General features: G+C 52.7%; 2 protein-coding genes across 2 annotated transcripts in view; both read right to left on the reverse strand.

Moving 5' to 3' along the window:
* Window positions 1-1,791: 1,791 nt before the first annotated feature.
* Window positions 1,792-15,669, reverse strand: PLA2G4F (phospholipase A2 group IVF). The gene is made up of 20 exons (XM_039232933.1): window positions 15,559-15,669; window positions 14,473-14,545; window positions 13,735-13,871; window positions 13,526-13,654; window positions 13,031-13,071; window positions 12,725-12,767; window positions 12,194-12,260; window positions 9,962-10,131; window positions 9,717-9,830; window positions 9,466-9,503; window positions 9,103-9,238; window positions 7,300-7,436; window positions 6,885-7,107; window positions 5,657-5,771; window positions 5,294-5,431; window positions 5,087-5,194; window positions 3,681-3,875; window positions 3,265-3,431; window positions 2,280-2,466; window positions 1,792-1,988 (listed from the first exon to the last, which is right to left on the reverse strand). The coding sequence occupies exons 1-20, from the start codon at window positions 15,667-15,669 to the stop codon at window positions 1,792-1,794; spliced, it is 2,526 nt and encodes an 841-aa protein (XP_039088864.1).
* Window positions 15,670-17,556: 1,887 nt separating this feature from the next.
* Window positions 17,557-24,085, reverse strand: part of VPS39 (VPS39 subunit of HOPS complex) — a 48,438-nt gene continuing 41,909 nt past the window's right edge. The window contains exons 18-25 of the mRNA XM_039232732.1: window positions 23,746-23,863; window positions 23,135-23,263; window positions 22,398-22,500; window positions 22,133-22,178; window positions 21,080-21,229; window positions 20,796-20,930; window positions 20,442-20,533; window positions 17,557-19,673 (exon numbers count right to left, since the gene is read on the reverse strand). Coding sequence (XP_039088663.1) covers window positions 19,598-19,673; window positions 20,442-20,533; window positions 20,796-20,930; window positions 21,080-21,229; window positions 22,133-22,178; window positions 22,398-22,500; window positions 23,135-23,263; window positions 23,746-23,863 — 849 coding nt within the window. The 3' untranslated portion in view covers window positions 17,557-19,597. The remainder of the gene's footprint in view (window positions 19,674-20,441; window positions 20,534-20,795; window positions 20,931-21,079; window positions 21,230-22,132; window positions 22,179-22,397; window positions 22,501-23,134; window positions 23,264-23,745; window positions 23,864-24,085) is intronic.

A 24,085-nucleotide genomic window follows, 5' to 3' on the forward strand; every position in this document is an offset into this window, starting at 1 on the left:
CTAAGTTTTGAGCTCCATGAAGATCTTAGAACTCAGAACTCTCTGGGTTCCAAGTTCTAAGAAATCTACAAAGTTCTAAGTTATGAACTATGGAGGTCTTAATAAGTACTAATGATGCCAGCACAGGGGTGGTGATGACAAGTGGCCATAGCAGGAACTCAGGGGCCAGCCTGGGGCTACCCCAAAGGGAATCTCTCATTGCTGAGCCAAGAGATAGTGGTGACGATATATGATGATGGGCAGCAATGGTTGGGAGGTAGGAGAGAACCAAACTGTCTCCTACCCATGCCAGCCAAAAGCACTGGCCCTTCGGAGATCCAGTTCCTTAGCCCTCCTTGCTCATGTCCATCTGGAGGCCTGGGGGTCCCAGGCCAGGCCAGGCTGGGGACACAGGCTGGGGCCACCTTTCTCCCAGCTAGGAGCCAGAACAAGGGCCTTCTTCCCAGAGTCAGGATGGGTGAGGCTTCCTTGCATAAGTGTCCCTGACCAAAAAAGGAATTGTGACTTTGGTTCTGGAGAGGATGGGGAGGGAAGGCTATGGCCCAAGAAAGCACTTCTGGAAGAGAACGTGGGAGGAGCAAGTGTCCAAGTGAGTATGACATCAGGGCCACTGAAGGACCCCAGGCAGCTCAGCACTCGGCAGGGTGGAGATGGGGAGAACAAGGCCACAGAGGCCAAAGGCCAGAGGGCCCCCAGATCGTGCCTAGTCAGGGTGGACCCCCCTCTCCACAGACCTGAAATCTGCTCATGCTGAAGAGACTCTAGCTATTCAGAAGGTCCCAGGTGGGTCAGCAGAGATGAAAAGCAGGGAGAGAGAGGGGCAGTTTGCCCAGATCATAGCATGCATCTGTGAAAGAGGCAGGAACCCAGGCCTCCAAGTTCCCAGCCAGACCCCTCTATTACTGCCCATCCCTGGCCCACAGACAGGTGCTCATCAGCCCCACCCTCACAAGCAGAACACACAGCCATGCAGGCACACACACACTCTGCTCCCTCATCAACAAATGCATGCTGCCTGCTCTAGACATACCCATTGAGCTTCTGGGAATGGCGAGACTATTTACAGGAGGGGGAAGCTGTACGCCTGACAAGAGAGTGTGGCCCGAATGTAAAGAGTAAAGCATTAGTAATTAGCAGGGAAACATGAGGACACCCACCAGCCAGCATACCCTCTCAGCCTTCAGGAGGCTGGGCAGAGAAGGATGGTGAGCAGTGAGGTGAGGGGGCAGGCAAAGCCAGAGGTGAAGGAGAGTCGGCAGGCAGGAGGATGGAGTTTCTGATCCAGACTGACAACCCAGGAGGTCTCACTTTATTTCTGATAGCACTGAGCACTGCATCCAGGAGCCCCGCCATTTGCAGGAAGTGTGGATTAGAGGGATGAGGCTCAACCTGCTTTCACAGCTCTCAGTCTGGTGAGGGTCTGAAGACCTGGGCCCCCTAAGGTCCTTTTGGGTTTGGGGCAGGCCCTGGGGCTAGATTGTTGCCTGATTCCCTCTACGCTCCAAAGTAAAATGAGCACTGCTCACTTCTGCCCCCCTCCCCAGGAGGCCTGGGGAGAGACATCCTCCCCCATTGTCTCCCAGAAACACACATGAGAAGAGCCCAGCCCCAAAGCCAAGCTGCTGTTCTGCAGGAGCTTTCTGGGGCCTGGAGGACCTAAAGCGGGTCCCTGTAACATGGGAAGCAGAGTCTACTCCCCCCATCACCAAGCCCCAGGCTGGAGCCCATAGTCACTCCCCTCTCTCACAGCCCTCCAACTCCAGCTGGTTGGCCTCCAGCCCTGCCCCCAGCCTACTGTCGCTCCAGAGCCAGCCGGAGCGCATGCCTCAGGGTCTCCACATTGTTCAGAACATTGTATCGACTCAGAGCCACCAGCCGCTCAAACTCCTTGGGTTCATAGGTGAAGTTCATCATGCCATACGGAGTGTCTGCTCCATTGACCACAAAGTCCCCGTCGGCCTTCTCCTCAGCCGTTTGTCGCTCCACACCTAGGGGTGGGAAGTGGCAAAGAGGCCAGGCTGGGACTGTCTGTGGCTAGGAGTGGCCAGCCCAGAAGCCCCCACCCTTGCCCTAGGACTTCTGGGTGGACCCGCATTTCAGCTCCTTCTGTCAGGAAGAACTGGGCCAGTGTGGATGCTGAGGCCCCAGAAGCAGACGGCGGCAGACGCCAGCTCAGGCCTTCCAGGAGGCATGCCATCCAGGAAATCCACTCTCAGAACGGCACCCACCACCACTCCTAGGCTGTTTGGGCCAGACCCCAGCCCACGGCCTCTCCTCACCTGGGGCCAGGTGTGTGCGGAAGGTACGGTTGACGAGGGGGAAGTGCAGTACAATGGGAGAGCGGGGGTCCTTGGCCTTGGCAAACAGGTAGCACTCACGGGGTTCCTCCAAGTCCTCAGGGAGCACCTCGATACTTGGGAAGGGGATGCCTCGGTCCAGGCAGTACTTCTCTGTCATCTGTAAGACCTGGGCAGGGAGGCCAACTTTGGACCTTGCCTCAGGCTGCCTGCACTCACACAGCCGACCCACTAGCTGGGTGACTGCCGGGTGAGTTAGATGGAGAGTCAATGTCTTTATTTACTTAATAAAGACAGGAATAACTCTAGCAAGGGGTGGTGCAGATTAAGGACCATCATCAGTGTTCCCAGTGTCATTCCTCTGCTTCCCTTCTCTGGCTCCTCCCTGCTCCCTCTTAGGGGCTGATTTCAATGTCACCAGATGGAGACATAATGGTTACAGAAGGTCGTGTGGGAAGAAGCTTTATTCGTCATCTAATCCCAAGCTCTCCTTAGACCCAGGAGGATAAGGAGGAGGAAGCCAAAGAGAGAAGGGCTGGCCCAGCAGCTCGACCAGAACGCTCATCCGGATGGTGAAACCTGTCCACTACCAGACAAGGTTTGAGGGAGCTGCCCCTGGAGACTTCCCGAGGGGACCTGATGGTAACTAAGGGACAACAGACCCAGACCCCCGTCCGGACGGGAGCAAAGAATGCTATCAGGACAGGCAGGGGCCAGAACAGGAGCCTTCTCTTCACCAGGATGGGAGACTTCTAGTACCTTCTTTGGCTTCTTCTTCCCCCTCCCCCTCCATCCCATAGCCTCAGCAATCCCCCTCCTTCAGCTGGGGAGACCAGTGCCACTAAAGATCTTCACAGGGTGCCCACCCTTGGATTAGAACCTAGGCCCTCCATGAAAGGCAATCCCCAAATGCCCAGCTGGGCCGCCCCAGCAGAGACCCTCAGTTCCTCCCCACTACACACCTTACCTCAAAAGGGGCCTCCAGGGAGTAGTCAAAGGACAGAATGAGGTCCACTGCTCTCTGGGGCAGTAGGCTGAGTGGGAACGGAGAGTTGATGGCAAAGCCCCCATCTACCAGGTACAGGCAATCCCGCATGGGAGTGAGCTGATTGGGGAAGGCATCAGGGTGCATATCTGCAATAGGGACAAAGGCTTGCTCTTCTCTCTCTGTAGAGATCTCTCCTCCCCTTCTGATGACAACAGAGTCTCCCACCCCAGCCCCTGGCCCTGCCTCCTGGCAGACATCCCAGTCCCTCTCCGTCGGCCCCTGGGCAGCAGGAGCCCACAGTGCAACCTCTGGGAATAAAGGCAGTGCTGGCCCCAGTGAGCCAGAGGCAAAGGCAGCCCGGGGTGGGGGGAACCCCCACCCAGAGCAGCACCCACCTTTCCAGGCCACAAACTCCCGGCCAGCCACATAGTCTTTGTGTAGGCAGAGGCCCCTGGTGAAATTAAAGTTCTCCGCAGAGGTGAAGCGGGAGGTGAAGATGTCCAGCACGGTCTGGGAGAAGGGCCCCTGGGGGGTGAAGAGCCTGGTCCGCAGACATGCAGGATCATGCAGCTGGAGTTTCTGGCAGTCATCTGGATGGGGTGCGTGGGTGAATATAGTTGGAAGTGGTGCTGTCCATTCTCCAGTGGCCCCTATGGTCCAGGGGACCCCTTCTGTCTCCCCCCACACTCACCCCTCCTTCACCCCACCTCCCAAGCCTCAGACCACTGCTTTTCAGAACCTCTTTTAAATGACCTTTTCTTTCAGTTTCCCTATATTTTGAAAGTTTCCTATGACATTGTATTTATTACACAATAATTTATATCCCCCTTTGAAAATAAAGATGTATATGGGGCACCTGGGTGGCTCAGTTGGTTAAGTGTCCAACACTTACTTTCAGCTCAGGTCACGATCTGTGGTCGTGAGATCGAGTCTGGCATGGGTCTCTGCACTGAGCTGAGCCTGCTTGGGATTTTCTCTCTCCCAGTCTGTATCCCTCCCTCCCTCTCTCTCTGTCTCTCTTAAAATAAATAAATACATTTTTAAGAAGTTGCTACAGTCTAAAAAAAAATTATTTTTAAAGAAAACAAAGCTGTATGTACAACTTCCAATCACAATTTCATCCATTAAACACCTACTGAGCAGTTACTGCGTGCTGGGCACGGTGCCAGGCACAAGCCCCTCCAGGACTTAGAGCCTCATTAGGGGAGAGTCACATAAGAGATCAGAAATCATAACAGTGCCCCAAGGTAAGGACAATGATAGGGTGTGCACATAGTCCTATGAAACTTTGGTGCTGGAGGGATGGAGTGGAAGAGAGAAGCCCCCTGACATAAAAAATTATGTCTGAGCTGAATCTTAAGGGATGAGCAGAGGTTATCCAGGGAAGAAAGGCGGAAGATGTGTTCTGTGCAGCAGGGAGCTCATAGTCCACTTAAGGAGCAGTCCAAACAGGAGCCCTGAGGTATGTGGACAGACACCCACCAGATGCCTAGCGGTCCTGGGCTGCACTGACATAACTGAAACCCAAGAAGAGAATTCAAAGGTGTAGCCTTACTACAGAGCACTCACAGCTCCCACTGGCTTTTCTCATGTGGGCCTTCCCCTGGTCCCCCTGGCACACTGCCTCTGCAGACCTCTGGGCATCCACAGACTCTAAGCTACAAGTCATTTCCTCGGGACTTCTCTGAACCCAGTGGGACAGTTGAGTCCTGCATCATCCTCTCCCTCATCCTTTGTGCCTCGGCCAGGGCCCTGGCGCTGGGAATAGCGGGTACGGGGAGGTCAGGGTGTCTACCTGCACCTGTGTTGTTTACATTCCCTCTGTAACAGTCTAGGAAGCTGAGGCCCGAGCCAGCAGTCTTCAGGAAGATCTCATCCACGCTGGCTGCGAAGGCGCTGCCCCACACACCTAAGCAGAAAGGCAAGGCCCTGGGCCCTCACATCTCCAGCCGGCCTCAGGGCCTGGCCCAGCCCCTGCCCTGGCCCCAGCCCTCCAGCCCAGACTCACCCTGGAGGTAGCAGATCCGGGGCTCAGGTCGGGGCTGCAGCAGACGCCCCATGAAGAACTCAGAGCCAAAGAGCTCGGTGGGAACATAAGCCCCATACTTGGGGAAGCCGACCTCATGGGGGGTGAACTCACACCACTCTGGGGGCCCAGAGCGAAGGGAATGTCACCAGGGGCCTTCCACCAGGACCCCAGGGTCTCCCGTCACACCTGAGTGCCTGAGCGGGAATCTCACTTGCCAAGAAGAGGAGGCAGCAAGCCCGCTGTGGGCCACGGCTCCCATCTGTACACTAAGAACGCTGGCCCCTCCCACCTTCCTACCAACCATCGTCTCCGCCTGCCTCCCAGGTCCCTGCACCCAGGCACCTGCAAAGTCTTCCCCGCTGATGTTGGTGTGGACATTGATGCTGGCGTAGATAGGGTAAGGGTTCTGGCCCTGGCTGATGGCCTCCTGCTGGTCAGACAACTTGGCAGGGTTTTTCTGGTAGGAAGGAAAGGAGGCACTTGGCTTTTGGGGTCCCCCTTCCCCCCATCCCCATGGCCTGAGGCCTGATACCCTGCAGGGTATGCCGTGCCCACAAGAGACTATGACTGCCAAGGCCAAAGCTCTAGAGTCAGCTCTCTAAGGACGAGGCTTTAGGCTGCAGCAAAGGTAAGGCCACTGAGGGTTTTGTGCAATTCCAGGGGCATTGGGAGCACTCCTCACTTGTTTCCTGTTCCAGAAAGCATATTGGAACCCAAGGGAGTCGGTGACATTTCTTTATTTTTTTTGAGTCAGTGACATTTTTAAAGGAAAAATTGAAAACCCAGTTTACTTTCTTTAAAAAGTAAATCATTTGAAAATGTGAATTCTTTTCTTAGACATGAGAAACCACTGTGATAGAAGTCCACAACTGAGAGCCACACACCAGTGGGCCAGGCTCCCAGGGCTGAGAACCCTGTTGGGCTCTTAATACTCTTGCCTCCCAGCTAATGCCCAGCCTGCAGTTCTAGAAGCGGCACGGCAGCTGGGCCAGCACACTGCAGGTGGAACGCTCCCAAAACACACCTGTGCTAGAGCTCGACCCCAGACCAGCCCAAATCAATATCTCTGGGAGTGGGTTCCCAGGCAGAGGTGTTTTTGAAAAGCTGTGTAGGTGGGGTGCCTGGGTGGCTCAGTCCCTTCTGCTCAGGTCATGATCTCGCGGTTCATGGGTTCGAGCCCCACATGGGTCTCTATGCCGACAGCTCAGAGCCTTGAGCTTGCTTCAGATTCTGTGTCTCCCTCTCTCTCTGCCCCTCCCTCCCTCTCTCTTTCTCTCTCAAAAATAAACAAACATTAAAACAATTTAAGAAAAGAAAAGCTGTGCAGGTGATTCTAATATGCAGACAGACCTGAGAACTGAAGACCAGCCTCTCCCTTCCCTGGGTGAGGAGCCAGGAATAATGAAGCAGTGTCAGCCCACCCAGGAATCCACCTCTTGTCCTCAGACAGCTCAGACCTAAGGGATCTCTTTGCAAATCTTAGGTCTTAGCACAGCACCAAGGCAGAAGTAAGTGCTGCTGTGGGGGCAGGGGTGGAAAGGAGCCGTGTTTATTTATTATCTGCTCTTACCTCCTGGTAGAGGAAATACTCAATGAGGAGACCCCAGATGTCGATGAGGGAAACTTTGTGGCCAAGGCTTTCCAGGCTCCCCAGTTCCTGGGCGTAGTACTGTAGGCGCTCCGTGGACATTGCCCCTATCTTACTGCTGCAGACCCGAGCCTGGGCACGCTCAATGGGGCCCTGCAAGGCCACCTGGGACCAGGCTGGGTCCTTGTAGAGTGTGGAGATGCACCTGGGCATAGAGGCAATTAGGGGCAGCGCACCCTGCCCCACCCACTCAAGGAGGCCTTGGCACTCAGTGCCCCTCCTAATCCCCTTGGAGGCAGGATCCCAGCACACTCTCAGGGACTCCACCACATCACCAGACACATTCCTGCCCCTTCAGGGATCTCCTTTACTCTGCACCCTATCTCACCTCACTTACCAGGTAGACCCAGAGACCCCACTCAGGTAGGTCACAGTGTCCAGGAGGCCAAGTTCCTGCAGCCCTGCCAGGCTGCCGTACAGGGAAGACATGGCCCGGGTTCCACCTCCCGACCCCAGCACGGCCACCACAGGCACCTGGGCACCAAAACAATGATAACAGTGACCACCACTGTCGCTCATGAATTACTGCTGATAATGTCAGACATTTATCTAAGAGCCATATATGTATTATCTCATTGAATCCTTACAGCAACCCAGTGGGATCTCCATTTTACAGATTAGGAAACTGAGGCACAGGAAGGTTGGACAACATGCCCACAATCATATAGGTAGTAAGTGATGGGCTATCAGACTGAAGCAGTATGACTCTAGAGATGGCTTTTAACGATTGTCCCAGGATCGTATGTAACGGGAAGGTATCCTGGATTTCACCCAAAACAATTAAAGCAGGGTTTCTTGGGCCTGACACTATTGATGATTTTGGACTGGGTCACTTGTTCTTGTGAGGAGCTGTCCTGTATGTTAGAGGATATTTAGCAGCATTCTGAGCTGTCACCCAGTAGATGCCAGTAGCATCCTCCTCCTCCCTCACCCACCCACCCCGGCCCTGGTGGTAACAGTAAAGCATGTCTTTAGACAGAGACAAGTGTCCTCTGGGGGGGTATGGGGGGGAGATGAAATGACCTCCAGTCGAGAAGCACTGGGCTAAAGTGATGACCACCATCAAAGAGCCTGGACCTGCCTCAGACATCAGAGGTGCCTGGGGGGCTCAGACTAGAAGCTTTCTGGCTGCTCAGCTTTTCCATGAAGCTTTAGCTCATTCTGCCCCCAGACTTTTGGTTCCTTTCCCTGCCCTCCTTCCTTCTGTCTCAGAAGAAATGCTCCCCGGCCAGTGCCTACAAGGACACTCACCCTTCGGAGTGCTGGAGAAGACAGCTCCCTGAGATCAAGACCTGTGCCCTCTTTACCCTCCACCTCCTGAGAGGAGATCCAGCACAGAGCAGTCACTACCAAATGAACAGTCTGGCCTTGCTCACCTTGTCAGCACCCGGAAGAGGCTCTGACTCCTGACTACACTTGTAGCGGGAGGAAGCCACCGACTTGTTTCTGATTTACCATAACTCTCTGCCTTGGTGTGACCTTTCCTCCTGCTTCCCAGCCATGGCTCCCATGGACCCTCCATTTCCAAATCCCTCTGTCTACTGTTATGGTCTGAACTGTGCCCCGCCCCTGCAAATCTATATGTTGAAGCTCCAGTGTGACTATATTTGTAGAAAGGGCCTATAAGGTAGTTATATAGGTTATGTAAGGTCATAACAGTGGGGCCTTTATCTAATAGTATCGGTGTCCTTGCAAGAAAGGGAAGATTCCCCCGTCATCACCTGTAAGTGCACAGAGGAAAGGCCACAAGAGGACACAGCAAGAACGTGGTTGTCTACAAGTTAGCAAGAGAAGCCTCACCAGAAACCAATCCTGATGGCACCTTAATCTTGAACTTCCAGCCTCCAGGTGAGAAGATAACTGTTTGCTGATTAAGCCACCCAGTCTGTGGTGCTCTGTTGTAGCAGCCCGAGGACACTCACTTATACCATCCTTAGCCAGGGCTGTTCATCCCTCGTTACATACAGGGTCCTGACTCTCCTGATTTTGCCTATCAGCTCAGGCAAACAGGCCTGCCCCTTCCTCCTTTGTTTCCCAACCTTTCTCAAGGCTTCCTATAACCACTTGGCCACACAGAACTCTCAAGGGAAGAGGCTGGTTTGGTCTTGGTGACCCTGGGGACGGCTCCTCCATTTCATACCTGGCCACTGTCAGGAGCCTGGCTCAATCCTAGCACCTGCTGCAGGGCCTTGGACACGATCTGCTTCCTCTTGTCCAGAAACTCTCGTTCCCCATCACACAGGCCAAAACCAAGACGCAGGTCAAGGTCTCCAGAGCTGGCAGAGATGTGGTGGAGGTGGGGTACTGGGTGACTGTTCATTGGAGGAGAGCTTGGGCCCAGCCCATTTTTCATAGGAGCAGACCCACATTCCATGGAACCCCTTAGAAAGACCTCACCAGAACCAGAGATGCCTTCCACCACCAGGCTGAGCTGAGTGGGCAAAGAGGCCCTACATATCCAGCTTAGCCTAAGAGCTTTCCTCCTGAAGTCAGCCTTCCTCACCTCATTTCTGCCTTCATACTCAGAATCACCTCCAGGCCCTGAAAGAGACAACAGACCCATCCCAGACTGCCCTGAGTGGGATTCTCCCACCTGCAGCCCCTGTTGCTCTTGTAGCTCTGGCCCGTATGTGGGCATTGTGGCTGAGCTCCAGGCTGGCCTGATCTTGATCCCCTCTGTGGCCCCTCCCCTAGCCTTCTTTTGGTGGTCACAGAATAAGCAGGGGTCCCTCAGGCACCCAGACAGAGCCTTACCTCCCCTAGTGCCACTACGCGCTGTTCCTCTTGGCCTTGGGCCAGAGAGGAGAGCAGGATGCCCCCCTCACCCAGCTTGCTGGTCTGGGCCTCCAGCTCAGCACTTGGACCACTCTGTAGAGAAGAAAACACCCAAGGAACCCTCCATGGTGAAGGAAAACGTGCCTCCGCGGTGGCCCCAGGATGCCCCTCTAGGCTGGACTGATTCTATTATCCACCTCTTCCCAGGCTATGGGCTCACTCACTTGCAGGACTGTGAGCTTCTCCCCCAGCTCCACATCCAGCCTAGAGCTGATCACCGGGTTCACATGAAAGGTGAAGGTAGCTGGGAGGCCTCCCTCCATGGTAGGTTGCAGAGGCAAGGACTGTGGCTTCTCGTAGGCCCCGGGCACTGTCAGCTGAATCTGCCTAGAGCCTGGGAGCAGAGGGCCCAGGTGAGGGGGTGAGAGTGGGGGTATGTGCATGGCTTATGACAGTAGCACCCTGGATAGCAACTGCCCTTTCTTTCCTCTTTGGAGATGCCAATTCATCATCCTGCTCACCCTGTGACCCACAGCAAAGGCATCATGAAGGACACTCAGGGTCCTACAACATACCCTGGTCAGACCTGGGAACCTGGGGAGAAGGAAACACACAATGCCTGGGGAGGGGGAAGGGCAGGGAGGGAGAGGACTCCTTGCCCAGAGTTAATGGGGCTGATGATTTTGAGATCATGATATTAATGATGTAAAATATAATCGTATAATAATTATAATGTTATAATTATCATACATGATTACATTAATTACCAAACTTCAACTGGTAGTTTCCCCATCTTTTGCCTCCATTCAGCTCTGTGCTCATCATCCTGGGGAAGGTGTGTGGCCAGGGAAAAAAACAAATAAGGCAACAAATCGTTCTGCCCTTTGTTTCCAAAATGTTAAGAACTTGGGGGAACACAGAAGGTGTGTAGTGGAGGTGAGAGGGAGAGGTGGGTTCACGGGTAGAGGCTCAGAGAAGCAGGCGGGGCCAGCCCAGGTCAGAAGGACACAAAGAGGGAGGCCTGTGGGCTCATCCTGTTCCTAGCAGCTTTCTCGGGAGGAGGCAAAATCCCAGAGAGAAACATGGATGACATTCAGACAGAGTGGACCCCAGGCAGCCTCACAAAAGAGCCCCAGACCCCCAACATGACTTGGGAGCAACAGACACCCAGAGAGTCCAGGATGGCAGATGCCTCAGAAATAAGAGGTCCACACGGAACCCTTCTCCCAACATAGGCTTCTTGGCACTAAATGAGACCTCAAGACATGACGTGACCCCAGGTGGGAGGGACTTAGAGAAAATAAGGAAGCTGATACTCCTTTCACACCACGGTTTATGGATGGAGATTGATGTGTGCTGTTTAGAGTCAGAAACAGTAGCCCCCGGAGTGTCACAGACCTGGGTTTGGCTCCTGGCTCTAGTACTCTCAGGCTGTGTGACCTGAAGCAAGTTTCTTATTTGAGCTGGAGCTTCATAAATGAAGAGGTTAATAGTTGTATTTTCCAGGATCGTTATGAGGATTAAAAGATAAAAGACATGTGAAATGCTGAGCACAGTGCCCGAGTCATAGTAAGTGCTGGACGTTTTCTGGACAGGACTCATCCCATGGGCTCAGACCCTCAGTATCAGAGGAGACCGTAGGTGTCACACAGCCTCTGTGCCGCTTTTGTGCCTGCATCTGAGTGGCTACCCTCTGTGGCACACTACACCAGTGGCCTCAGTTCTTCACTTCTGGAATTTCCATGCTTTGTCATGTGACTTCACTTCCGCCCACCGAGAGGCCAAAATGTTAGTTAGTGACTATGATGTAACCAAAGGTTTGAAAACTACCTGCTCATTTGGGCCTGCTCTCCAACCTCTGCTGATGCCTTATGGACATGACCAGCCCAGGGCACCAGGGTGGCTCAGTCGGTTAAGCATCTGACTTCAGCTAAGGTCATGATCTTGTGGTTCATGGGTTCAAGTCCCACATTGGGCTCTGTGGTGACAGGTCAGAGCCTAGAGCCTGCTTCAGATTCTGTGTCTCCTGTTCTCTCTGCCCCTCCCCTGCTTACTCTCTTTCTCTTAAAAATAAATATTAAAAAAAATTAACAACAACAACAAAAGAACATGACCAGTCCACTAGTCACAGAAGGTGGATGAGGGCCATATGGCACAAAGCCAGGTCATTCTTGCCAAGCCCAGACTAGATCACGATGTGTGAGCTTAATAAATGGCTCCTGTTGTCTGCCGCTGAGATTTAGGATTGCTTTTTGCAGAGCACTAGTACTGATACAGCTTCTATGCTTGAACACTTCCAGGGACAGGAAATTCACTACTTCCAGGGGCAAATCCGTTCCATCCTTGGTCAGCTTTGAGTGGTGAAACATTAAGAACTTTCTGCCTCAGACCTGCCTTCTTGAAATCAGCAGCCCAATCCCTAGGAGGCAAGACCCAAGGCCATGGACCAAACTCACCATACTCTCCATGTGGGGCTGTCTTGTCTTCCCTGAGCGTCCCCTGGATTTTCAGACAGGGCTGAGCCTGAGGAAAACAGAGGCCTGTGGGAGCCAACCATTCACAGGGCCCAGCCCAGGGTGGAAGGAGGGGTCTCTGGGGCAGGGCCCAGGTAACAACCTTCCCAGGGCCTGGGCCTTGTGGGTAGAAGTTTTCTGTAGCAACCTCCTTCCCAGGACTCAGAGGAAGTGGGCCTGGTGGGAAAGGGGAAGGAGGAGAGGAGCTCTGATAGCGGTGCCTTCGGCAGTCCCAGCAGCCAGGGCCCAAGTAAGGAATGTGCTTCGCACACGGGAGGGTGGTGGGCCTCTGAGCTGCCCGCTCAGTATGAGATAGCTTCTTGCCCCGGGTCCCTGGAGATGCCTCCCTAGCATACTTCCCCTCTCAGGAGCCTTTGAATGTCTTTCACAGCCAAGTGGGCAGGATAGGCTCAGTTATGGAGTTTGCATTGCCCTCCAGCCCTGGGCAGCCCCAAGCTTGCCTTCCCTACTCACCACCAGGACCCCGTTGGTGATGACTTCAGACGCAGGCATCTGGCTGCAAAGGATGAGGGGCTCATGGGACATCTGGCTCCCCTCGAGATGGCTGTTACTATAATATGTGACTGATGCCGCTGGAAGAGCCTGGGGATGATGGCCAGGTTTGGGGGTAGGAGTGGGTTTGTCATCAACACTCAAATTGGTGACTAGACTAGGATACTCCTTCATGGGCCAGGCCACCAGAGGACCTGGTGATTGACAGCTGGAGCTGTCCTGGAGTCTTGGTGTAAATGGGAGGTCATCGCCACCACCTGGACTCACCTGTTCTCCAGAACAAATTCCACCTGCAGCTCCTGTGAATCCTACATAGACCAAGCAAGGGAGCACCCATTTTCAAAGAGCTCTGAAAGCATCAGAGACTGTCCCTGCCCCCTACCCTGCTCGGCTCCAGAGACTAGAAGAAGTGACTGTTGTGCTTCTGATGGGCATAGGATGGGTAGTAGCATCTTCATGAGGAGGTTCATGCCTTCAAAACTGTGTGCCAGGCCCTGTTCTAGACCCTCAGTGTCAACTGAGCAGACTAAGCAGCAGTGACTAAGACAGACAAAGTGCTCTGCCCTCAAGGAGCTCACATGTTGGCTCCTCTCAGGGAAAACGTATTTGAGGGGAACCTTTGTAGGGTCAGTGGTGTAGGACAGAGGAGGGTCTGTCTTGGAGGCCTGGCCTGTGCTGACCAGGAGCCCTCACCTCGGTGCCCTGTGCCCAACTTCCTCTCCTTGAGGTCACTTCATTGCTGGCACAGGTGGGGTGGCTCACCTGGTGGTTGAGTGGGAAGATGTGTCTGTAGGGTTGGCCAGGCTTGAGGCTCCTCAGGTCAAAGAGTAGCAGGGAGAGCTGGTCACTGCTCAGGATGTCCTTATCACAGAGGGTGAGCTCCAGGACGTTCTAGGAACAGGGCAGGTGAGAGGTGGGGGCCTGAGGCAGGGCAGGAGGACAGGCAGGCCTCTCCGTCTGCTGGCCCTCACCTTCACAGCATCATGGATCTGGTAGTGGAAGATCTCGTTCCACTCAGGGTCACTGCAGTTGGCCACCATCCTTGTCTGGGCAGGGCTGGGGGATGCAGTGGGCAGGGACAGTTTCACGTAGCAGTCAGCTTTGGACACTGCAGGGGGTAGGGAGGGGTCCTCAGTCCTCTAGCTCTAGTTGCTGAAAAGGTTGCCTGGAGAAGGCTAGGGCAGGAGGGGAAGGAGCAGAGGAGGATGGCAGGCTGCCTGTGTGGGACAGGGACATGTGGGGAGAGCCACATGTCCTTAATTCCATCTGGACCAGTTACACCTCCCATTCAACTGAATCCTATAGTGGCCAGTTGAAAAGATCACGTGGCAGCACAGATCGTTGAGTAATTCCCTATAAGAGCCTGATTCAGGCATAGAACTCTCCTCCCATTGTGAGCGCTGGTGTGGAAAGCTGCTGGAGAGCAGTCATTGATTTCTGGCAAGAGCGGGCCTCACATGCCCACTCAGGCTGGCACTGCTCCACTTGCTAGTGTCAGGGAGGAGTCCAAGGTCTGCACAAGTCTCCCCTCCAGCCTTTCCTGCCTGCCGGCCCTGGGGCTCCCTCACCAGGGTGGATTCCTTCCATGGTCAGCACGAGCCCCTCTGCCCCACTCCAGATAAACACACATGTCAGGCCAGCCCCTGCTGAGCTCTGGGGAGCCCCTAGGGAATGGAAGAGGAGAAAGGGTGGAATTGGGGGTCACTCACACAGATCTGTGCCCTGGATATTTCTGGCCTTCAGCACCTTCACCTGGAGGTCATAGTATGGGTGGGTTTCCCGCTGAAACAACAGAACTCCAGAACTCAGTTCCAGGAAGCTGGGTAGACGGCCTGATCTCCTCCCTGCAGTAGTGGCCAGCGTAGCCTTCCTTCTTCCAATCACAGAGCAGGAGCCTGGCCCACAGTCATTGATGTTGCTGTGCGTGGGAGCTGAGAGGCCTTGGCAGGGCCCGGGGCATTGGGAGTTCAGCATGTCAGTGATGAGCCTGGACCTTGGAACCTGGCTAGGTTCAAATCTAAGTTCCACCAGGTACTAGTGGAATGGCCTTGGGCAAATTACTGGATTTCCCCCATGCTTTATTTTCCCCATCAATAAACAGGGATTTACAATCTCACAGGGTTGTGGTGAGTTTTAAATGAGAAGTTGTATAAAGTGCCTGGTGTAAGTGCTTCACACATGTGGCCATTGTTACTAATTAGGGTTATGATGCACCACAAATTGGCAGCTTCCCTATCATGCTGCTGCTATAGCTTGGGAGCCTAAGTGAGAGCTGGAGTGATGTATTTAGGAGATTAAATATTAGACTGAGAAAGCCAAGGTCCACCCCACCCATTAGCTCGCTGACAAAGGCCACACCTCCTAGGAGGCGGCAGGTGAAGAGAAACCAGGTGTTATCCATCTTGTACTGGTACGACTAGTCTAGTCGCTAAGGGGACAGAGGGATAACAGCAGGCTTCAGCCTCCTGGGAATGAGGCTGTCTCCTCAAAATCCCAGCAAACACCTTCCTCATTTCCCCTGAGGGGCTTTCCAGCCAGGCTAGGGCATTCTGGGCAACAGCTTCAAGTAGCACATGACCTCACTCTCCATTCCTAACTGGGGAGGGTGGGGGGGTGGAATTATTCCCAAAAGCCAAGGTCTCGGCCAACCTCTTTAAGCTCTGCAAGGTTGGCTAGAGTAAGTTGGTCCCAGCCCAGATCAAAACCCAGTCCCGGGCTAGCCTCAGTCTTCACAGTGGACTGAGCTCCCAGGACTCCTGCAGTCCACACTCCCCGGGGAAGATCAGGTACTTTACCCGCCATTGCCTCCACTGAAGTCCCCTCTTCTCTCTCTTCCGCAGCAGCACTGCCCCCAGAAGGGGCAGCCCCTTCCCTGCCAGCCACCTTGGCCAGAGTGCCCAGAGCATGGCCAGGCAGCCCAGTTCTCAGCAGAAAGCCCGCCTGCTTTCCAGAGCCACTTGGCTCTCCTCTTGACTACACTCACTGCTAGCTCAGGTCTGACGGTACCACCAAGGTGGGGAGGGTGGAGCTGGCCGCTCATGGGAGGACTCAGGGTTGGGTCGCCTGCTGGGGCTGGAGGTGGAGTTTGATGTGCTCCAGGAAGTGACTGGGGCCCAATTCCCTGAGGCAGGAGGGACTTTAGTCCCTCTCCAAGAAGATGAGGAACTGGGAGTCTGGTTCCCAAACCCAGCCTCTGGTTATTATTGGGCTGCTCATGGAAAATAGATACCTGAGCGTCACCCCCTAGGTCATTTGACTGAGTGGGTGTGAGGAAGTGTTCATATTTCTAATCAGCCTTCTAGACAATGCTGATGCAGCACGCCCAGGGAATGGAAGCCAGGAAGTGCTGCCTTGGGGCCTCTTCTCCCCCAGGTACAAAGTCCTAAAACCATCTGCCTTCCAAGTCCCACCTTCCCCATGGCTCTGAAGCAGGTACACGGAAATCTCTGGTTCAGTTTTATCTGGACTCAAATGTGTTTCTAATCTCTTGTGGCCTCCCTCATTTATTCTCCCAACACTGACAGTGTGCTGTGTACCAAACCTGTACTAGGGCCTGTAACCAAAGGTGAGGAGGACCCAGCCATATCCTGAGGAAATTCGCAGCAGCTTTTGCCCAGGCCCTCTTCCTGGGTGGGGAGATGTGACTGGATGGTCCCAGTATACGGGTAGGGATACAGTCAGGTGGTATTAATAGGGACAGCTTAAAAAGCAGGTCTGCCTATCCTTAAGCTCCTAGAAATAAGGCTTTAGAGGTCCTCTTTTGACCACCGTAAGCCTAAGGCTACAGACGGTATGTGACGTCCCCTCTTCTGTGGACCACGACACTCTAGATGGTGTTTTTCCATCCAGGCAGTTTCCGGAAGAAAAGATCTCTAGGATAGTGACATGATGGGAGATAATTTATAGTCTTCAACCAAGACTTAGTCATCTTCACTCTCCTCCCCAGGGCCTGAGGTGGAGACTGAAAAAACAACAACGAAAAAAGAGGTGATTCAATTCCAAAATGAACACTGTAGGCAAGTTGAGAACAGAAACTCAGAAAAAAAGAGGATGACTGCCAATGGCCAGCCCCAACGGGAAGGCCTATTTCTGCTTAACTTGGGGCATGAGGCCAAGACCTGTGCTGAGATCTCAGAAATGCCTGAGTGTTGCCCCGTTGGTGGTGTCCACACACAGCATGCAGAGGACCCGTGGATCCACACCAGAGGTGCCTGAGTAAGGGCATGGAGCTGGCTGGGGCAGACACAGCAGCCTGGTGTCCCATCTCCTGACTGATGTGTTTCCTGGGCTGTCCAACACTCTCTCCTGGAAGTCACATGCCCTTTGCCTCAATAAAGCCATGCTTTAGTTCCAGATGTTTTTCATTCTCAGAGGACACTCAGGATGACCAGAGATGGCTAAAGAGAGGGACACAGAAGGACCAAACTGCCTTTTTGGAGCTGGCCAAAATGGACCAACCCGTCTCCACTTCTCAAACATCCTTCGGTCATTCCATCCCACCGACTCCATACGTTTCAGGACTCTCCCGGCCACCAGGAGCTGCAGTAAGAGGCACGAGGCCCTAATGTGTGAAGCTGGAAATGTTCTATACCCGTGCTGTCAAACCATCAGCCGCCACAGCCACGCTAGCTGTGCTGGACCGTGCAGACCGAGACACACGGGCCACGGGTGTTCTGTCTTTTCTCTTTGTCATGAATTGGCTTATTCTGCTCAATTCTTAGCTACATCATTATCTTCTCATTGTTATCTCCATCAAATTCCATAGGAAGCAGGGGAAAGAGATCCAAACAGGCTGGTTTCTTACTTTATGATGTTTATTACGAGAGATCCTCAAGAGTCATTACAGAGTTTCGTGGCTAGCCTTCTCCACATCTCCACAGAGGGCAAAGAGGGTCCAGGGAAGGAAGAATGGAGTTTGGGGAAAGCTGAATCGTTTTTATATTCCAGAAGGAAGAAAACACGCATTCTTTACTCTATTCCTTCAAACACATGTGCCACACAGGTCGAGGGAATGGCAGATACAAACAGAGCAGGCCGGGAAGCCCGGGTCTGCATGACGGGCGAGTCTCTGCTGCACAGAGGAAGGCTGGCCTCCCGACCTCACCGCTGCTTCCAGGGAAGCTCCTTCAAACCGGCAAACAGGTCCGAGGGCAGCACTGCTTCTAGTGGACTTGGTAGGGCCAGCTGGGACCTGGCTCTCCTGAAGCACTGTGCTGCCTCCCAAACCTGAGAAGAGCCCCCCGTGCATGCATGATGCTGAGGGCCTGCGCTCTGTCCCTGCGGACCCTCCACGGACAGTGCCTGGGAGGAGCCTAGTCTACTACACCAGCAACTCAGCCTACAACACAGGCCCAAAGCGGCACAGTGCCGTGGGCTGAAAAGAACCGTGGCATGTCAGGGACAGGTTACTAAAACACTGTCAGGGCCGGGCACCATCCCCCACCTTCACCACCATTAAAAACACAGCAGTGACAAGGCTGAGTGTCTGTAGAATCCCATGGAGGACAGGATACAGGGCCGCTCTCCCCGTATGTCCTCCGCCTGCAAGGCTACACACTCCTCCTGTCTGACTCTGGTGCCCCGTGAGGTGGGGGGGGTCTCCCTGCCCCCTAGAAGTGCTCCATGAATCTGGTAGGGAGTGACTTCATAAGCCCACGTGCTGCCGCCGCCTCCTGCAGCGCCCTTGGCTGTCCCCGGGGACCTCACAAACATGCTGACGTCATGTCCCTGTCCGTTCCTGATGTGATCAGTCCTGTGTGTAGCAGAGATCCACCCACCTACAACAAGCCAGCGCAATCCTCCATCTCCTGCAAAAAAAAGCTGGAGAACAATGGCCAGGCCAAGCTGCAAGGTAAGTGGGCCACACTGGCTGCAAAGGGAAAGGTGCCCGAGGCACAGAGCTCTCAGCTCACAGACTAAACCAACCTGCCCTGGGCGGCTGGTGGGTGAACCAGGAGCGGGAGTCCCCTTGGATGTCCCCTCTAACAGGTCATATAGCCAGTGCAGGCCATCCTTAGAGCCACCGTCCTGAGGGACGGAGGATGACGCTCTCCTAAGCCTCTAAGCATAGAGCTCAGTCCAAGGAGGATCTATTTACAATAAACCTGACAATCAATTATCAATGTATCCTGGAAACAGAGACTTCTTCTTGCTTCTCATTTTACCTTGTTTAAAATATTAGTTATTTCTCGTGTCGGGAAAATGGGAGACAAAGCCTGGGTGGAGCAGTGAAGGGAGAGATAAAGGAAGAAAATAAATAGTGAGAAAGAAATGGAGACTGAAACATAAAGGGGAGACTCCCAGGAGGACACAGGGTGTGGCGACTACGGAGAAATGACTGTCATCACCTAGAGAGCCAGTGTCCGGCCTACACAGGGAGAAGAAACCTAGGACTGTTACCTTCCAGACCTCAGGCCAACCGCGCAGGGTGCTCTGTGCTAAGTCCTGCGTGTGCCTTCACAGAAAACTCTGAATAAACAATCTCAGGGTTATGAACACTTAAGACACTTTCCCTGTTCAGGTAATTGGTGTGCAAAGGCAGGACACTGCCCTTCCCCACCTCCTCCCATCCACGCAGGTAGTAAATTCTCTGCAATTGCCTGCAACATAATGGTATGTAAGGTATAGCTAATCTCTTTTTTCTATCAAAAAGCTGGTAACACCAGACCACAAGTCTGATAAATTCAGAGATGTGCCAGGGCTCAGGGTAGCCAGTAGTGTCCAAATGGGGAGACACTTGGTGGTGGAAGCAGCGCCTCTTTTCTAAGACCGGTGCTCCTTCCCCTCTCTGGGATAGCTGAACCGTCCATCTGAAGAATTCCTGGCATGCTGGGCTCAGGTGTCAGCTGGGTTTACCTCTTTGGAACAGAAGTAGTGCACAACCACGCCATTGGGGTATCTTGCAAATGCACTGTAGGGAGGGAAAGCCATTCAGGACTGAGGACCACCTCTAAGAAAAGGCGCCTTATCCATGTGCCACCCCAGAAGCGGCCCACCCTAACCATGAGGAAAGGCCCACCCTGAGGTCTTCTGGATTTACATAGTCACCATCTCTCATATAACCAAACAGAGGATGAGCTCCATGCAGTTTGAAGGCATGGGAAGGTTTCTAATTAAGTCATCAATGTGAAATATAGGGCAGATGGAGCAGAACACTGGCCTGAGTCAGCACCAGCTTATGCAGAGCTGACAATGCTCATTAAAACAAGTTTCAGGCCAATTCTAACAAAAGACAGAAAGTAAGGTCTTTCTGGATTCTTCCACCCACGTAAGAAAAAGGACAAAGCACCCTGCTCTGCAGGAAAGGGGATGGACTAGAGTATATGCTTTGAAACACAATGATGCTGGCTCAGGATTTTACTCAAGTCTTCTTCTTCCTGCAGAGGCACATCCTTAAAAGACTTTCTGCCCACATACAATTCACATACACCCACTGACTACAGCACAATGCCTAGATGCCAAAAGGGAAGGGGTTTATAGGTAAGAAATCAAGAGCCCCATGCCATTTCAAGTCTTTAAATCCTCAAGCCCACCTGCAACAGACAATACGGACTGCTTTCTGGAGCCTCAAGAACTACCTGTGGCCAAGACAGCAGCCCTGCTTTCCCCCGCAGTTAAAGGGCAGAAGTCCATCCTGAGCATGATGTGCTGAAACTGCACAGCTGGGGAGGAGGCTCACCTGTTCCCAATCTTCTTCTTACACACCATACACACCTTCTCCTCTGTGATGATGCACTTCACCTGCTGGTGTAAAATCCTCTCTTCCTGGACCTGGGGGAGCAGAAAGACTGGGAGAGAAGCCCCACTGTCCAGTATACACAGTACCAACCAGAGGCTGGCATGGTCTCATTTCCCAGCTCCCACAGAGGCTTCTAACTGCAATACTTGCAACTACATGTCAAGTTGGCTATTGGATCGGTTTGAGCTACAGTGTTAAAGGAACACAAAGCTCTGCTTTTGTTTACAGGGCATGTGTGCTAACTGTCTCCTACTAAAGAGTATAGCTGCACCCTAGAGTTGGGAAGTTTCATACCCTCAGAAATTCGGCATGAAGAAGGTTCTTGAGCACTTGATTGAACCGTTTCTTTTGTGCATTTTCTTCCAACACCTTTTCCAGAAAGATGCGTATATCGTTAATCTGAGTGTTTGCTGGGAGAAGGTTGATGGCCTAGGGACAGGAACAGGGTGAAACAGGACACGAGTGAGCCTGAGGAAATGTCTGATGCCACAGAGCTCTCAAACCCCAGTCCCGTTTTCTGTCCTCTCCTCTCATTCAGTGCTCGCCCAGTGCCTGCCATCTCCCTGAGGACTCCTGACCTTAGTGGTGTCCAGCTTGCTGTGGTGCAGCTCGAGGACCTGCAGGGCAGCCTGGAGGTTGGCTTGTGGCTCCAGCAGTTCCAGCTTGATTGGTCCCAGGCAGTGAACACTGGGGGGTGACAGGTACATCCGGAGCAGGGACAGATACACCTGTCTCGTACAGGTACAAGCCACATATGTCAGGCTGGCAGTAAGCCTCCCAGAACCCCCCAGCATGACCACACCTAAAAATAAGAGGGGCTGGTCTATAGCAATAACTGTCAGGGAGCATTTTAAACTCATCACTTTTCACATTTTTAAAAGATTCTGGTGAAGTCAGTCAACTGAAGATGTTAAAAATTAAGGGCTGTTTTTCCTGAGAGGCAAAAATCAAATGCCTTGTATTTGTTAAGCCTGATACTACTAACAAAACGCCAGCACTGCAAAATGACTCAAAAAAGATCCCTCCAAGCAATCTGGCTTTGAGGTGGAGGCCCTGTCACATTTTGGCAGAGGAGATGAACCCAAGATGAGATGTCATAATTTCTTCCTGGTACCAGTAATGCAGGATTTCTCAACCTCAGCACTCAAGATTAGCATCTGGATTATTCTCTGTTGAATTTTAGCGCTCTGTTTAGCAGCAACTCTGGCCTCTACCGCCTAGACTCCTGTTGCCCCCGTTTCCCCAGGCATGCCTAACAAAAGTGTTTCCAGACACTGACAAATCCATGTGCATTTTAGATGGCACACATAAGTGCACCTTATCACAATCATTAGATGCTCCTTCTCAATAGGCTGACCACAACACTTATCATACAAACTAGGACTCTCTTGACAGTAAAGGGGCAGGGACGCTACTTATAACCACGTGGATGACAATGAGCCAGAAATATCCCAAGCAAACCAGGAGGTACACTCAACCCTGCCTCTTCCTCAATAAAACATGTGCAAAACCAATCAGTGATCTTAGCGATTCATACCAGTGTCACTTATGGACAACCTAGAAGGGGTGGGGTGTGCTCTGAGGGACAGTGAAAAGCGCACATGCTCCCTGGGGCCGGGGTCACTACTTACATCTTTGTTGCCATCTTTGTTTTGGTCATAATGCTTGTGGCAGTACCTGCAAGGGAGAAAGTGGTGAGACAAGGCCAGAACACCCATGTCTCGACAGAAGTCATGAGTGCTGCCTCCTCAGCAGCCTCAAGATGGCACCACAACCAGGGGCCAGCACAGGAAGCAGGGTGGAGGGGAGGTGGCCTTTTTAACCTCTCCCGCCTCTCCTCTCCTGTGGGGCGGCCATTAGACAACTTGGGGTGGTGAAGTGGCAGGGTCAACGTACTCCTCAGCCATCTTTGTGTCCTTCAGGATGTGGACGTAGATGAAGAGGGCTTGCTCATGCTTCCCCATGCGGCCCAGCAGCAGTGCGCGCTCTTCTAAGAGGCCTGGGAGGAAGAAGCAGTGTAAGTAGCCATAGCCACCACTGTGAAAGGATAGGCCAAGGGTTAAGCTGTGAGACAAATGGGTGACAATATTTTTATTACTTGGGATTTTTTTCAAGGAGAATTGCTAAAATTTAAAAAAGGATGGAGGGAGCTATTTTAGGAGGTACTTTATCCCATCCTTTTCGGTGATCACTTTTAAAGTGGGTGAGAACCCTCAGACAAAGATCAATTGTGCGATAAGCACCTACAATGTGCCAAGCACTCCAGCTAAGGAAGGCTAACACTCAGTCTCTGCTCTCCTGGAATTTATACATCAAACATGTCTTTTTCAGACAAATTATGTCAGATCACAAATACTGCTAAATCATGAACATGACCAAGAACAGGTACTGATGCAATAAACAGGTTCCAACCTGGCTATCAATTACCAAGTGGGTCACACCCAGAAGAGACTCCTCTCAGTCATGGTACAAAAGTGAGTCTTCAGATGGGACAGAAGAGCAACACTGGCCTGAAACCCATGGTTTTTTCCAGGCCCAAGTTTTGGGAAGACTATGACACTAGGGAAACAGGGAAGATGAGTTTTTACATTACCTTCTGATGAATGGCTTCTAGCCACAAGCCAGACACTCACCATCAAAAGGGAAGTCACAGATGAGCCGGCCTGGATCATAGTAGCCAGAAATTTCCAAGAAGATAAGGAGCTTCCGCCGGTATTCTCCCAGCTCACCCTCTTCCTCTCCAGCAGGAACTGGAGTTTTGCCTTAAAGAAAACTATTCTCAGTATGAAAAGATGCTGCTGGGCAGCAATGTGGGGTCATCAGGAGAAACGAATGATGGCACCACCATAATCAGAAAGGGCTGCCACAGTGGGTTCCAGTTGGACTTTTCTGAGTTTATGGTCTCTACATGACCCCAAAACATCAGCTTGAGGTATAGAGAAAAACAAGCTGCACAAACACCCTTGTAGGCAAACCTGTTTCTTATCAGCACAGCTGTCATCCTGCAGACAAACCTGTTCCTTCCTCCGCCCACAAGGGTGATGCTCAGAGATGCCCAAAGCCAGACAAGGGCTCGAGTCTCCCCTGCTGGGTCACTTAGCTTCACTGGCTCCTATGAGGAACCTCCCGCCCACCTGGGCCTGCAGAAAACAGTGGGGTCTGCTTCCCTAAGCCACATGTCACCCTTGGGGCCCCAGGTCACTTCCGAAGCCCAGGGCCACCGGCTCCCTATAAGAACTGGTACCTGCAGGGAAGGACAGGAGATATTCCTTCATCAGACCTTGCACCTTCTCACAGTACAGCTGGATTAGGCAGTTGTGGAACCGAGAGCCTGTCTCCTCCCAAACGTGGATGACATGTTCCTGAGGCAAGACACAGGTCTACCTGGTACCCTCTGTGCTATGACCCAGCTCCGTCACCCAGTTGCCCTCACATTTTTAAGGCCCAACAGGTCCCATCCAGATTGTTCTCTCATTAAGCGATAGCTGTTTTAAAACCGCCAGGAAGTTTTGGAATACAACCTAGCAACATCAGAGATTATTTTCTTGATTTGCAATCTAAGCTCCTTCATTAATTTTGTCCCA

Source organism: Hyaena hyaena, unplaced genomic scaffold (genome assembly GCF_003009895.1).
Source record: "Hyaena hyaena isolate Hyena2069 unplaced genomic scaffold, ASM300989v1 scaffold_70, whole genome shotgun sequence".
NCBI classification, from domain to species: Eukaryota; Metazoa; Chordata; class Mammalia; order Carnivora; family Hyaenidae; genus Hyaena; species Hyaena hyaena.

Excerpts from the sequence above, each read along its gene's own strand:
- PLA2G4F (XM_039232933.1), bottom strand. The coding sequence starts at position 15,669 with ATGCTCTGGGCACTCTGGCCAAGGTGGCTGGCAGGGAAGGGGCTGCCC. Across the intron at positions 12,261-12,724 it reads TCACCAACGGGGTCCTGGTG|GCTCAGCCCTGTCTGAAAAT; the intron begins GTGAGTAGGGAA and ends TGTTTTCCTCAG. Across the intron at positions 10,132-12,193 it reads AGCCCCACATGGAGAGTATG|GCTCTAGGCAGATTCAGCTG; the intron begins GTGAGTTTGGTC and ends CTCTGCTCCCAG.